Consider the following 16,392-nt stretch of genomic DNA (forward strand, 5'->3'; position numbering starts at 1 on the left):
GGGTCAGGGTTAGATAGTCCCTAGCCGAAAAAAACGGTGGCCCAAAACCGAAAAAGATGGCATCAGCAACCAAAGACCGGAGGTCTATCCATTCACATACACCAGAACGACAGCCAGTATATCATCCCCAACTGCCGTTTCAACCAATCCCACTCGGCCGAAACCGATTCACCAATAATCTTGAAACGTGACTCGTAAGCATATCGCCGACCCGAAGCACGAAACAGCGCCAATAACTTTCCCGTGAGTGCGTCATTTCTCCTGCTTTCAAGTCGCTCCAGCCGGCGCCGCGCCGACCGGCCGACCTCTGCAGAAACTCCCTATGACACACCGTCTGAGTGTATTACGACTCGACTGGGACAAACAATCCGTAACACTGTCACAGCTCACGCCAGGCGGCCCGCCCGGCCGCGGTCCCGGCGGCGCGTCAGGTACCGGTACACGGGTACTCGGGGTACCGCGCGCCTCACTGGGACCGCGTACCGGGCGGCCCCCGCGCAGCCGAAGGTACATTGTTAAACTGAGACAACAGGTGAGCGAAGCGCACGAGGCCGGTACTCCGGTGGGCTCGCGCGGTCGCCGATAAATAAAATACTCCTCGCTCAACAGCTAAGGCGTCACACACGGGCCCTAAAATCGGGCGTGATACTCGCACACCACACGCGCTACTCTCGCCGACACACCAGCACTGGCGGCAACACGGGGCAAGCGATTATGACTAGCCGACGCGCGGTCAGTTCCAAAGAGGGCGGCCGCCACACCGGGTTCGCACGTCTGACTAGCCGGCGGCCTGCACCAAGATGGCCGCCCACGGCGCCTGTTCCAAGATGGCCGCCGCCGGTGGTTGAGCGATCTCGACATTAGTGGATGACATGAATGATGAAAGACGCGACACATGCAGATGCTACGATGAAGGCGGACGTCGCCCGCCAGGGTGCTAGGTGAGCATAGTGGCTCCTTGAAGGGTCGAAATCCACCTGCGGACACGGATAAACGTCAGAGGTGCTGGAGTCGGCTGCCAAACGTGTAAGCATCACCTGTTCGACATTTCAACTGCCAACGACACGACTCTGGCAGAAAAGGGATGTTCTTTGAGAGAGAGGAAGCGCAGTCTGAGGATTTCGTAAACTGAAGAAAATCTGACGAAAAGGTGCAAAATCCACTGAACAGACTAGAAAAGTTCACGACCTAAAAGCTGTCAGTGTGATTAAATGTCAGGCTTGAACGCTTCAAACAAACAGGTGGGATGAAATATTGCATTTTTAGCGTACAATGTGAGGAATGCATGAGCCGGCAAAAGATACCACAACAGATAAAAACGATTCTTCTCCTTTTAGAACAGTCCCACCGTTCGTCCCATCACCAAGTTGAACCACCCTGAGAGGGACCAACTGGGCCGGGGGATGTGCCCAGCTGCGGCGGCGCGTCACCTACTTGGCCGCCTGGGCGCGGTTATCGGCGTGGAACAGCAGCGGCTGCTGGTTGTCGTGCGCCAGCTGGAACACCAGCTCGGAGTCCACGCCCTCATATGACGACCGCACCTTCGGCAGGGGGCAGAGAGATGGGGGACGTTATATGACCGCACCTTCGGCAGGGGGCAGAGAGACGGTGGACGTTATATGACTGTGCCTTCAGCTGAGGCAGAGAGACGTGGGAACATTACATGATTGTGCCTTCAGCTGAGGCAGAGAGACGTGGGAACGATATATTGGGGAGTAGGCAGAGACAGACGGGGGACGTTTTATGATAGAATATTCACGGTTTTCGGGAGAATGGGGACGGATAATCTGAAAGTAAGCGTCATAGCGAACTCAACTCGGTCTGCAAGGAGCACTGTATATATGTTGGTTGGTGAACTCGCATAATCCGCGCTGATGGAAGAGAAGAGACGGAACGCGAACGATACAACCCTTCATCGTAAGGGACATCAGCTCACATGGGGGGGGGGGGGGGGGGGCTAGGATCCGGCTATATATTTGCTGAACGAGATATGAGAAAACCTCTCCATGACAAATGTTTCCGAAATTTCCGCTGCAGCTTTTGTGATAGGGAGAGGAGACTTGTAGAATGTCCGTAGCACAGCGACTGGTGTATTTAGGGAGAAGATTAGTGTCAGCTCTACAAGAACAGACGTTCTGTTAGCGATCTAAGTGCGCAACAGGATTCCCTTCTAACAGGCGTGCTCCTGCACTGGATTAGTTACTATTCATATTTAGAAAGGGTTTCATACCATCCATCAATTTATTCATTGACAGGAAGATTGGAGGGCAAAGGTTTTATCTTTTCCTGCGCGAATGAAGAATTAAGTATGGCAATAATCGCCACTAGAATGCTGATCAGAGGTTCATGAACAGTTCCGCATCGTTAGATCCACAAAGGAAATAGCTAAGTCAAACGCCGAAACGATGTCGAAATGAAACATTGTATCACGCAACATGAGACTTTGCAGTTAACCATGTAGATCATAATTCTTCACAGCAACACACAAGGAAAATCGGTCAATGTGGCAGAGCTGTAGGCGTAACCGACCACATTAAATAAAAGATCGGCTGATATGTGCAGTGTGCACTTCACAGTTATGACATGAAGAATTACTAGCTTATTCGTGGGTTAGTAACAATGACCAAAATACAGAGATAGAAGTGTCGCTATATTTAGCTTATCTTTTTATAAGTGCTCAGTGCTCACAAAATGATCTCTACAGCAAACGTCAAATGACCTAACTTGTGTAACAAGAGTGCAATACTCTATATCTGGCACAATGCCTTAAACATTCAATTGGCCCTTATCTCAGAGCCTGTATAACGACCTAGGCCAGCCGCCAGTCTCGGACTAAAGCATGCAATCAGCTGCTGCGCACTGCCGTGCCGGCGCACTGGTCGTTAGCCAAAGATAAAAAGTGCCTCTGTGGGCGGCGGTGCTGGCATTCAGTACCGCACGTGGGCGCTGCAGCAGCGACTCGAACCCACGACCAGTCGCCGTGTGAAGGTCAAGGTCCGTCAGAAAGAACGTCGCTAAACGGAGGGGGAGGTGATGGGAGGGTCCGGGGCCATACGGCACTGACCGACGCTCACTTCGCTTGCATGAACACACCTTAGGTCGAGAAGTCATCGTGTTTTTTTTTTTAAGTTGACCTCGCTAGCTTTAGCATTGTAGATGTCGTTGATTTAATTGGATTGGGTACGTTCGGCAAGTTGCGCTATTCAAACCTTTGAGGGCAGTTTTTGACAAAAGACGTCCATAAGCACATCGAAAGTATACTGCTTTAAATTGCCATTTTCCATTAACGCCTTTGGGAGTGGTTGAAAGAATGTGGTGGCCTCTGTAATGTCCGACACTTTTTGATTGGCGACACTCCGTCACCCGGGCAGCCAGTGTCTGGGAGCCTACCGCGGTACGATTTTTAGCGCGATATGTCGGAAACACTGCTTAACTATGCATCCAGCGTTTCAGTGGCCTTTTGCTGCAAGAACGCATTGCCGAAATGGACTTCCAGACAATAACTTTGACATCAGCCGTAGCGCTGTTCAGCATAACTGAGCTATGCGCCCCGACGTCCGATTCGATACGCACCAAGTTACGAGCCATGCTCATCAATCAATAAGTGGGCCGACCCAACTGTGACCCGGAGAGAGTTATGGGCTGGAGGCACGCCTGCCGACAATGAACTCGCCATTTGCATAAACGTGACAGGAGAACGAGCACGCGACAGGGCCGTGCCCCATTGTGAGGCTCATTGCGCAGTCTCATCCAATTAGACACCAAATTATCGCGTATCGGTTCGTAAGAAGTTGAATATTATTCTCGTCAGCTTCGTAAATGTCGAATATAAGGATCTAAGCAATGTCAGAACAAAGCTCCTGGAATCTGGTGAAAAGGTATCAAACGGATGCACCTTAGCCTCATGATTCCCGAAGTCTGAGCCAGAATGGCCAGATTCAAAGTAACTCAAACTGGAAGGCAAGTCTTACACGAACAATGGGCATACACCTAAGCTCACCAGCACCAAACCACCGCCACCCCACTCCAACAGTACCCGATATGCCCTGTTCTACCCTCCCGCTGACTGTCAACGCTCGCACGCTCCCTGCTCTTACATTGGCCAGGGGCTGCACTTTGTAGCCGAGTACCGGCAGGCTGTCCATGGCCACCACGTCCTGCGAGGCCCGGTACATGTAGAGAACACTATCACGCAGCACGAACCAGAAGCGTTTCCACTTTTGGCGCGTGCGCCGCTGTAGGTAGCCGCTCATCTGGCATCCGGAGACGTTGGCGCTCACCTAGGGAGAGCGGCGGCGCCGTGCGGACGGGCGGGTGGGTTAGTCGGCGGCACACGGCACACGGCATGCCGTCAGTGGGGTACGGGGGAGGGAGGGAGGGAGGTGTGTCCGCACAGCTGATTGAGGGTGCGCGAAAATAGCCGAAAATATCCCTTTGGGTTATTATATTTATATGAGTTCACAAAAGAGCTTAATGAAGCATCTTAGTATGAAAGATTCAGTCTTCCATTCGACTTCGATTATGAGTTCAGTAGGTAATGAACGTATTTCTTATTCAGCTGTGCGAACACCCTTATATCGGACGAGTTAGAAGGCAAAACACGCCCGGTAGTGAGGCGCGTGGGGACATACACATGAAGCAAAAGTGACAAACACTATCACGGGGAAAATTCACACAAAATAAGCTATAACGCAAAATTAAGTTAATTTGTCGACCCCTTAGCGCTAAATTTAAGTAAAAAATACAGGTTCTGGTGCCCCGTGATAAAAGTAATACCAGGTAAGGCCGGTATAAAAAGTGAGCTTTACGCCTTTTAATTTTAAGCGACCAACTTTATATTGCCCAAATCTCGACAATCGGGATAACTCAGAAATTACCAGCAGCGAACGTTGGCAATAAACGCTACTCAACGACAATTAGTTAAGGGTTTCCGCTCGGTGGTAGTTTACAGAGAGCGTTTTGTCATGTGCTACAACCACGAATTACCCACTGTCAGATACTAAGAGCCGCACTATAGCTAGAGATAAACCAAACCAGATAAACTAAAAATACCCACAAACGGAGAGCACTACCGAGCTAAGGGCCGCAGTACGCTGACCCTGCAAATACCATATCCCGGGATAGCTCTCGGCAAACAGACTGACGCGGGAGCCGTGGCCGGCTGACGGCGGCTCTGTTCTAGTCAGCGACCTCTGGCAGCGCGCGGCCAGACACGAACATACCTCCAGCCGCTTGGGCACCTTGCGCTGCGACTTTCTGCCCACTGACCCGAGGCTCGACTTCTTAGACTGGGACGCGTTCTGCGGATCTACGTCTGAGTCGTCGACATCTACAACAAAAAACAAGGCATTGCGTAAAAATTAACACACACGCACAAAACGCAAACACGCACGCACACGCAGTAGCGAGGCCGCGGCTGAGGTATACGCAGGACAGACAGACACACAAAGACGCGCTCAGAGAGCCAGAGCGTCAGTTTGGACAGGCAGTGTATGAGACAAGGCGCCAGTGTACAGCCGCAAACACACCGGCACCTTAGAGCGGCAACACGGGCATGGCCGAACAGACAGGCGTTAGAACGCAGCTCAGCTCAGGCACGAGTGGCTTAGTTATGCAGTCATACACGATGTGCTTAGATTTGCTACAATGGTGAATTTATTAGGTAAGGATAAAACGAAACATAAAAATGTGAATTTTATTTATTACTAGCGATGCAAAAGGTCAATGCAACAGCCAATTATATGGGAAGACGGTAAACATTCATGTAACTAGTTAAGCATGATACGCCGAGGACATCAACTGGATCAGACTACGTGGTGGCAGAACCGATTTCGGAGAATCGACTTCGATCACCCAGAAATCCCAACATCGCTCGTCAAACTCAAGCCTAGTCCGTCCGTCAAGCCTATTTCTGTCAGTAAGGCATCCTAAATCCCTCCCAACATCTAGCCCGCCTCTCCGAGGTCCCATGTCGCTCTTCTCCACAAGGCTCAAAGTCTACGGTCGCAACAGACTGCTCCTTCAACCCAGCCGAGACCGGAGACTGGTGGGTCGGACCGCCTGACTGTCCAGTCCCTGTCTAGCCCCGATCGCCGAGCCCGTCTCGCCGGGAGGGGGACGGCCACACGGCGGTGGAGACATGTCGCCGGCCGTCTGACATTGGCCCGGAGCGGCTGTCCGCCGTCACCGGCCGCTGTCGGCACTGGGCAGCTGCAGACAGCTCCAGTAACGACCCCGTCCGGCCCGCACCCCGGGAGGGCACTCCGAGCTCGGCGGCGCCCCGGCTCGAGGTCATCTCGACCGGCCGCCGGGGACGAGGACGGGGGCGGTCCGGAGACGGGTCGGGGAGTGGGTCCGAGCGGGGAGATGTATGTAGATATGTTCGACAGGCCCAGGGGAACGCGGAACATGGAGCAGGTCCAGACAGTCTGGCTGGACATTTTTGTGGGACTGGAGTTTCGTGGCCCAGCCAGATCAGGGCTGGACAGTGGACAGTACCAGTTGCACCAAAAAAGGGTGGATCGACATCCCATCGTCAGCAGACGCCCCTCCTCGCAGTCCACCTGCAGACGGCTGGGTACATACGTTCAGGGGCCGGGTACCGTCTGACAGTAACGGTCCGGGCCACGTCCCATCAGCGACAGACGCCACTCTCTGAGAGCTGAGAGACCCATAAACACAGTGGCGCGCCACTGGCGCCCGGCCAGGCCTATTTGGCGCGCCCTCGGGGCACCCTCCCCCGGCTCTGCCCTCAGACCCACCCACCCACCCACCACCTACGGGAGAGGGGCCGCGCTGTGAGAGGGGGTGTCGCGCTGAGAGGGGGCGCCGCGCTGTGGGAGGGGGTGCCGCGCTGAGAGGGGGTGCCGCGCGGCAGAATGTCCCCGGTGCGCCAGAAGTGTACAGAACGTGGCGCAACTAAACGCGACAGCTGGCGGAGCCGGTGAGCGATGATGAAAATGACACGAATGTTTTTTTTTTGTCTCGGTGACCTCGAGACACATGCGAGGAGTTTTCCACGGCCAAGCTCCCTTCCCCAGCGACACGTCAGAGGTCAAGTACAGTGCCCTGTCGTGTGCCGTCCTAAAATAACCAATCGGCGATGTTGTACCCGACAAACGTCGAATGTACCACAGCGGTGCCGCTGTCACTGTCAGTCGGACACTGGCGGTAGCTGTCTGCGGAAACACGCCGACCGGACTGGCCGATCAGCCCGCCCCCGCCCACGCCCTCGGCCGCCCCCGCCCGCGCCCTCGGCCGCCAAATAAAGCTGTCTGCCATTATCCATGTACTAACAATGTTGCGTGCGGCCGTACACAACACGCGGTAATTATTATCGACACCGCGGGACGTATATCGGGCGGGCGGTAGTGCGCTTTGATAGATTACCAGCTGGTCTTTATCAGGTATCTCTGTTTACAAGGTGGCCGTTAGCCATACAATACGATGCCACGATATTGTAAACCTATCAGTGGGTACTGAGGAAAGAGCTTGGATAGGAGAGAGACGACAGATGATTGGTCACTCAATCAATCGTTGACCACAACGTGAGAAGATACAGGTCATGTGACAATAAGTCGACCAATAAGTGCGTGTGCGTGTGTGTATGCTTGTGTGACTGTGTACGTGCGTGTGTGCGTATGTCTGTGAGCATCTGCGTTGAACAGGCTCCGGCCACACAGCTGACCATCATTCAGTGCCGGTCGATACCAAACGCCCCTCCCTCTCTCCGGTCCCCCCTCCCGACTCCGCGCCTGACCTCGACTCCCGCCTCCTTCCTCTTTCTCCCTCGGTCTGTCAATCGCAGCCGACTATGCATCTGACCTTGTCCCTATTCTTGCCATCATTTCTCCCTTTCCTTCTTCATCACTTCTTTACTTCAAGCTCTTACTCTCTCCATCCATCCTTCCGCCTTCTCTCTGCCTCTACATCCCTTTCTCTTCCACCCCTCCTCACTCACGACAGACCGTCAGTTCTCCCTATATTCCGGGACAAAAACTCCACAGCTCCTGACAGCCGGCTCCTTCACCCTCTCTGTCGATAGCAGCTGCCGTACGTCACTGGCCGGTCGGTTCTGTTCTGGGCCGGGCCGGACGGGTTGGGAGGACCAGACCGCGCCGGGCCGGACCGGGCCGGCCGGAGGGTCAGGGCCGTCGCCCGCCCGAGGGACAATCATCTAATGCCGGCGCAGCGCGGCGTACCAGACTCGGACCGGGGCAGACGACACAAAACTAAGATACGCCAAGAGACGTACCGAGACAAACCAGCAGAGATAAACGGAGGGCACAGGAAGAAATATGAGAGAAGGTAAAAGACAAGCAAAAATTCATTTTTCATGAGGCAAAAACTCTCTGCAAATGCACTTTGCTCTTACACGCGATCAGCTCACCACCGCCTTGAGAAAACATCATTTTCCTTGTATTCATCGTCAATGAATATCCAATATGCATATCACCTTGCTGATGTTTACAGACGGCTTCACGCTGTGTGGGCACCCTCCATTTCCTCCCCCTCTCTCCCTGCTCTCGCTGCTCTCTCGGCGCTGATCCCGTCTCTGGCAGTGATCGCTCTGCCGCTGTTCGGCATGCACGCCGTTATTTGTATGGTGATCCAGGGATCACTGCTGGCGCCGACGCTCATTATTAACGACTCTGCCCCGGGAAACAGTCGGTCCCCTCCTCACCGCCCCTCCCCCAGCCGGGGCGCCCCTCCCCCTCCCCAGCCGGGGCAGCCGCCGCACCAAGCCGCCGCAGAAAGACGAAAGGCTGACGACAGTGAGAAGGACAGAAAAACGATAACGAGCTTGGTCAGTAAATCAAGCTCGGGCATGCGGAGCTGCGACAGATGTCTACACTTGTTAGCATCAAAACCACCCATCTAGCCGAGCGCCGCCAGCCGGCGACAGCGATCCGCTCAAAAAGCGCACGGCCGACCTCTCTGCCAAATCAGAGCGACATAACGGCGCCAGCCGAGCTGAAATCTAATCGCGGGCGCGCCCGAACAGCTCCCAGTGGCCGCCGAGCCGGCCGTCAGCCGAGCCCTTCACATCTGAGGAGGCCGCTCACCCGGCCGGGGACAGCTAGTGTAGAGTCGCCCGCCGCCGTTTCACAGAAAACCAGAGACTCGACTCAACAGTGCCGCTTTAACCGTTCAGTGCCGATGCAGGAATTTGTATGTATATCTGTTGACCGTCGGGTTCACAAAAGTCAAACGGCTGGGGTCGTCTGGATCGACCATCCGAACTCCGCAGCCACGGAGTGGTCCGCAGCCGCTCGGCCGGCGCTGAACGCCTGGGAGGGTAGACTGTGCCGCCCAACACCAACCGCCTGGCCTGTCCACTGCGCCGCAATACTCGGCGAGACAGCCGCTAAAACCGAAGACGCTCTCGTCGGGTTTGGCCGGCTATTCTAGCCGCCAGCCAGTAAGAAATAGCAAAGCCAGAGTGACAATTTGTTGGGATAAAGGTGTTCATAAAAGGATACGGCGGGGATATGGAAGACTTTCGAGTTGAAACAGTCATATTCAACGTTTGGGGACAACGGAATAATAAAGAAAAGGATGTGAGAAGGATCTTGATCCCAGCCGATCCCTTCTGTCGTTCTGGGGCGTACCTTTTTGCAGGACTTCGAGGCAGACGTCGCACACGCGAGCGGGGGAGTTGCCCTGGTAGAGCAGAGGCGCTTTACCCATCGAGCACGGGCCGCAGACCACCTGTGGGAACGGACCGGGTCAGCGGCGGACCAAACGACGGACGGGCGAGACGAGGTGGTCGGGAGACGGAAAACACGTTGAAGGGAGCATACAAATGTGCGCAGAGGCCGATATGTAAAAGTAGTGATAGTTATTACAAGGACTTTGAAGTCAAAAGCGTATGAAAAAGGTTACATGGGCTCGACCTAAATTTTGCTGAACAAATATCATTTAAATCGAACATCAAACATAAACAGCCTCCCCTTAGCAATACGTGACCGAAAAAATGCAACAACTTACAGGAAAAACATCACACGTCACAGATCCACGACCCCCTGTAGCCCGACCGTAGCTCGAGACGTGCTCCTGATCCTGAGACTGGCGGCACGTGAGCAGACGGGTCCCGTGAGCGGCCTTCCCACACCACACACGGTCACGGACGCCGACCTGGGGTTCGATGGGTGCGCTAAATGATGCAGTTCTCCGGTCGGGTCATGGGTACAGCTGTACCGCGCGGCCACCCACTCGGCCATTTCCATTGATGAGACAGGACGGCCACTTCGGTGCGCCTCTTTTGGCTAACTACTTCCTTTCTAATTTTGAACGTGCAAAACTGCGCACAGTGTACACCTCTTCTATTCTTGTCATGGAGCTCTGTAGACTGTAATACTTGCCATTAACCAAATGTGATCGCACATTTCTTGCATGATGCGTAACAGCCGCTGCCTGGGAAGTATCCCTATGCATAATGTGACAAATACCCCAGATCCATATGCAAGTGCCAGCTTGTACAGCGTACACTGCCAACACAATTTGTAATAATCACATGTCATAACTGCGCTTGTATTGCGCATTTACCTTGCGCAACTCGTACATGTGTCGTAAATATTCAAACTACCCATGCCTGCCGAACAACGAGGAATCGCCTTGGCTGGCGATATTGAACACATGAAAAAAGATTCTGTCCTTCGGCACGCAATCAGAGCCTTTAATCAGGGCAGAGTACTCGGATGGCAGGCGCAGTGGTACTTTGACGTATGAGACGTCGCCATGTCCGCCGCACGCTACCGTTGGCAGCCGGCAGAGGAATGTGCCGCGCGTAATACCGCTGAACATGGCGGCATGACACACATTCCAGCCGAAATTTGATGACATCTAGTCTACGTGCTACTGTTAAAGTATAGAATAAGGGTACTTGTAATTCATTTGGCAGTTTTAATTGCAGCCTGTCACAATCGGAGACCACAAATCCAGCATTCATGATGATTGGCAGCGCTATCACCCGGGGAACCAATGTTTCAAACCTCTCATCGTTCTGCGCACATACAAGGCCGGCAGTGGTGCCGAATGGTGACTATCCCACCTACCTTTACATAGGCGCGGCAGCCGGTTAGTGCCTGATTCAGCCCCACCTACCTTCCCACAGGCGCGGCAGTGGTGTCGCCGGTTGGTGACGGTGAACTCTATGGTGCACAGCTGGCACATGCTCGCTCGGTCATCGGGCACCCACACAGGAGCCTGATACGGGCAGACACACAGACACACAAACGGGAGGTTAGTGGGGTCAGACGGTCAAACGAACACTACAGGGTGGGGTGAGGGACACACAGGGGCGACCGGTTTCTCCGGCTGTAGGGTGAGTTTGGTAAAATACACTGTTGTATGCAGCGTAAGACATCAGACACTAGCATTACGAATAGTTGCGTCGGTCAGTTCAAGCGTCGCTGTCGTGTGGAGTCCTCGGGCCTACACATGAAGTAGTCAATGGATTCGTCCGCGAAATCAGTCAGCCGTCCTAAGTCGTGACAGTGTCTTGCACCCATTTTAACAATAATTTGAGTTGAAAAGGAATAAAAACAGTCCCAGTCCATCTCCAGGGAGAGCGGTGCTGAGAGGGCAATGTGGCGTCACGACAGTCACCATCAGCTCTGTCGCTGTGAGTACACTCTGTTGGGAACGTCTGGTCATCAACGGCACGTGAGACGCGTCCAAATCCATCCGAGAGTTGCTCCGAAACGATCCAAAATAACGGCGCTGCAAGGCCCGGCTCAAATGTTGCCCGCCGCCGGCCCGACGCCACAAGAAATATGACGACCCTGTACACAGGTCACGTAGCTATGGTGCTTGAGGAAGAGCCGAAATAAAACGCAGGACAGACGTCTGGCGTCGTCCAAGAACCAGCGAACGTGACGCCAAACACAGAGTGGACGGCAAGGAGCCAACGAAAGACAAAAGAAATACAACAGCAGAGGAACGGAGAACAGGAATTGTCGGAAATTGCAGCATCAAAAGAGGAACACTAAGGAGTGAATAACTCAGAATGAATCAGCGGAGACCAATCAAGAAGTTCAATCATTAGTCCAACTTTGCCAACCTCATTAAAGCGATGAGCAAAAGTCTCTATAAAAGAAAAATCCCCAGGAGTTTGCGCAAAATTACGGCCAGCTATAACATAACTTTAGTTATATCAGCGAATGCGTTAGAGCTTCATTATCTATTCAATTCATTCATTGTCTAAATATCATATCAACTTAGCCAGTTAGTCTTCAAAGATAGTTGGGAAGGGTTATCAGCTCAGTATCAACCAGATTCGCACATGCATGTTAACTAACCGCCTCTTCACAATTGAAAGCGGTCCATTCACATAATCCCTTTATTCCAATCAAATCCGCCCATATCAGCTGCACACTTCATTTGCATCTGAGAGCGGCCAAGACAAAGCAGGCGGGCCGGGCGGCTGTCACCAGTCGCCCGCCCCCGCCCCGCCCTGGCCGCCCCCGGCCTCGTCAGCCCGTCTCGATAGTCAGGCGCAGACTCAGCGGCGGTTCGCGCCGCGGTGACGTCGCTCGGCGATGCGTACAGACGGGTGACGTTTCCGTTTAGCGTCGCTCAGTGTGGGAGGGAGGAGGGTAGAGCAGAGGACAGAGCAGAGGAGGAGAGAGGGCGGCACACGTCTCCGGCGGCCATTTTGCCATCACCCACTGCACCTAATCCGAGCGGCGGCCCCGCTGCATATGGAACAGCACTTATATTCTGACGGCCGGAGACCGAAGCCCGGCCCGGTAGCACGCATACCAGACACACAGCGGGATGGTATACATACTCATATATACTGCACACATCCTCACATACCGCATGCATCTCAATCGTTAAGGTCGCAAAATGAGATGTCACGCTTCACAATAGCCCTCCATAAGCGAGTGATGCAAAAAAACTTGGAAAGCATACGAAAAGACGTAGGAAATATGCTGTCACTTTTTCCCATTTTGATCTTCAAAGAAGCAGCATGGCTTAGCTAGAGCTCACTAGAACATTTAAAAAAGGCAAAACATTCCAATAGTTTTAAAATCCTGACGACATTCGAATATTTATATTTGCTCCCATTCTAAAAAAAAAACACCGTCAGCACCTACACCGCCGCCGCTGGGCCGCGGCTGTGCGCCACCATCCATCGGTGTCGCCGCGGAGAGGCGGGCCGGCGGCGTCTGGCGGCGAAGGCGACGCCCCAGGTGCCAGGGCCGCGCACCACGGCACCGGCGGGCGGCGGCCGGCGGCGCTCGATACAGGGCGTGACGTCACTAGGCGCCCGCGGGCGGCCGAGGTCAGCCGAGCGGGGATGGACAGGGGAGAGGGAGAGGGAGAGGGAGAGGGAGAGGAGGGGAGGTCAGGGATGGATCCAGGGGGAGGGGAGAGGTCAGGGATTGACCGAACTGGGAGAGGAGCGGTCAGGGATGGATAGAGCCGAGAGCGGGGAGAGGGGAGGAGAGGTCAGGGATGAATTGTGCCGGGGAGAGCGGGGAGAGGGAGAAGAGGACAGCCCCAGGGATGGACCGAGCTGGGGAAGGGCAGAGGAGAGGACCGGGTATAGCCGAAGCAATATGGAGCTGGCCGCAGACGGGGCACCGACGCACCCCCATCAGTTGGTGAAGCAAATGTGATAGAATCAGTGCAAATGATTATTTTGATGTTATTTTAAAGAACTTCTGTGAAAACCAGTCCCTTTTTCAAGATCATTTCTATTGCAGAAGAAGGCATAAAACTTGAGTGTTAGCACGCCTAACATTTGTCGTTCCATTCCGAACGCCTTAGCTTCGATACCGGATCGGGAGAGGTAGACTGCGCCGCATGACAAGGGTGTGATGCGGCGCAGTCTACCGCCCTGCAGTGGCGTTCGAGATCTCCAGCAGAGGCGCTTCGCGCTCGCCCGCCACAAGGGCTGCACGCCACGCGATCAGTTAGGACCTGGGCAAACGTGGCAGATATACAGCACAGTCACAAAACAAATCTATTTAAGATATTAACCCCCATTATCCCCATAATGGCTCCCCAGCAGCGCTCTCTTCTTACACAGCAGCTCACGAACAATCTAAGCGGAACGGAGAGGTTTATTTCAAGGTTTCTTTCTTTTCGTCGGGCCGGCGGCGGCGGCGGAGCGCTGTTGGCTGCCCCCTGATCCCAGTAAGCGGCTAATAAGCGGCTAACGTCCCCGTCCAGTTCTCTCTGCTGCCATCAGCCGGGCCGGCCGGCTTTCAGAGCCGGGCAGAGGGCGAGCCAAATGAACGCCGGCCGCCGGCCGCGCCGTTCCAACTGCAGCCAGCCCGCCGCGCCGGGCTCCGACAGACGCTCATTAAGTGCCGTTACAGCGCGTATGGTTTGAATAATAGAGAGGAGAGAGCGGCAAACACGACGAAAAAGTGCCACGGGAATTCTTTTGCTGTGTTTGTTAACCTGAACGGAAACCAAAACAAGCCTGAAGACCTGTGCTCAGGTCGCAATAATCAACACTTGAGAGTCAAACGAGTCCAATAAAAAAGATGACAAGACAACCCAAGAAGACTCATAAGGCAGAATCCTTAGCGACAAACTTACTCAACAGCCACAAACTTGTGTCGCTGCAGTCCTGTAAGTAAGTCCAGCGAGCGTCACACAGTTCCTGCTAGAATAGAACCAACTGGGAGTTTCCGGCACGTCCCAGTGGGTAGCGGCCGCGTCACTTGACATGCATGAGCTCCACACCACTGGGCTCTGCGTGTGGTGTGCTGATACAGCGCGGAGGCCGGAGAGGTCCGCGAGATCGACGGCAGGACATTCGAGTGGCCAGAGCCGGTGTTAGCGACTGTACGATAGACAGCGGGAGCGAGACTGGAGCCGTGTCTGGCAGACCAAGACTAGGATCGACAATAGAGTCATGTTTCACAGACTGAGACAAGGACCACGACCAGAACTGACATCGCGTTTCAAGGTCCAAGATCAGGACCAAGGCAGGACTGTGTGTCAGAGACTGAATACGTCCAGGCCCGCGCTCTATCGCTGACGGCGGAACTGGCTGACGGTAGCGGCGGCGGACCGACGCCTGGGAACCGGTCAGCTGCCCAGACAGGGCGGTGTCCTATCACACCGACAGAGCAGCGTCCTATCGCATAACAACCAGCCGAGGGAGATATCAAACCCACGCCCCAGCCCACACCGATGTTACAATACAGCCGGCACAGCTGTGGGCTCTTCATACAAACGACACGCCTGGAATGAAACAGATGGAATGAAAACCCTCTACACACAGCAACCGACTGTATTACCATCTTAGCCTCCACCCCCAGCCCATCACTCAGCGAGGGCTGCCCTCCAGTGGGGCGGGTGGGTCAAACAGACCCAACAATCCGGTCAGAGCCGGTCCGACGTCCAGCGCCGTCAAACCCGTGCATGACCTCCTGTCCTCTGTCCGCAGCGCCGCCCTCTGCCTCCACAGCGCCGGGGCGCGGTCGCCGCCGCGCTAGGTCATGCATCAGGTCAATGATGCGGTGCCAGCCTCATGCAGACAATGGCGAAATGGGCGGCCGGGCGGCCGGGGCGGGGCTGGGCGGTGACGGGGAGTGCCGGGGGGGGGGGGGGGGAGCGCTGGGCTGTCGCTCCCCGCAGTAACACAGCAGCCCAATGGAGGGAGGACAGACGCCCCAGATGGAGTACTCAGCGGCAGATGCGGAACGACACCGAGATTAGATAATACGAGCACAGGATAAAAGAAAGAAAAAGTGACGCCATCAGAGCAAAGCGTCGACTGGGGTGAGATCAACATTGAACGTAATTGCTCGGAAGTTGAAGAGATAGGAAGTTGGACGGAAACTCTAAAGGTCAACAGTTTCCAGGGAACTATTTCAACGGAAGTATCTCAGAGACGACTGGGGTCTTGAAGGTCATCTCATCACTCATCATAATATAAAGTGGAGTGTCGACTGATATGACGCATCCTGTTTGATTCCAGGAACGAAATATCCGGAAGGATGATAAAAGCCCGTCTGTTTCATTAATACCTCCAGCAAACAGTAACACTTGGAACTTGTAATTTATAAACACCGCGCAAGCACCCAAACAGGTTATTCATGGCAGCGGACTGAATACAAGAATGCTTACATGGATTCTGGTGAAATTTATGTTCTCGGTGCTTCACTGAATGAGCCGGCCCGGGTCATTCATTTCAGAAGTGTGGCATGAAAGGCCTGTTTCATAGTGGTGGCTGGCAGCAAAACGAATTACTGCGACGCTCATCCAGTTTTAGCCAGTTTGTATTACGACGCTGGAAATGCGCGTATGGCCCATACCACAGCCTTTCACTGTAAATGGCATTAGCCGGCCTTCGGAGCTTTACATGAATGTCGACGTCGTGCGACAGCCGACAGGGAAATTAAAGACCCAGCAGCACCGCAA

General features: G+C 54.1%; 1 protein-coding gene across 1 annotated transcript in view; it reads right to left on the reverse strand.

The window, feature by feature from the left end:
- Positions 1 to 323: 323 nt before the first annotated feature.
- LOC122365342 overlaps positions 324 to 16,392 on the reverse strand; it is a gene marked incomplete at its 5' end in the record, with an annotated part of 41,420 nt that continues 25,351 nt past the window's right edge. The window contains 6 exons of the mRNA XM_043336483.1: positions 324 to 977; positions 1,435 to 1,541; positions 4,098 to 4,280; positions 5,223 to 5,329; positions 9,612 to 9,711; positions 11,107 to 11,208. Coding sequence (XP_043192418.1) covers positions 938 to 977; positions 1,435 to 1,541; positions 4,098 to 4,280; positions 5,223 to 5,329; positions 9,612 to 9,711; positions 11,107 to 11,208 — 639 coding nt within the window. The remainder of the gene's footprint in view (positions 978 to 1,434; positions 1,542 to 4,097; positions 4,281 to 5,222; positions 5,330 to 9,611; positions 9,712 to 11,106; positions 11,209 to 16,392) is intronic.

Source organism: Amphibalanus amphitrite, unplaced genomic scaffold (genome assembly GCF_019059575.1).
Source record: "Amphibalanus amphitrite isolate SeventyFive unplaced genomic scaffold, NRLGWU_Aamphi_draft 000732F_arrow, whole genome shotgun sequence".
Classification (NCBI taxonomy): Eukaryota; Metazoa; Arthropoda; class Thecostraca; order Balanomorpha; family Balanidae; genus Amphibalanus; species Amphibalanus amphitrite.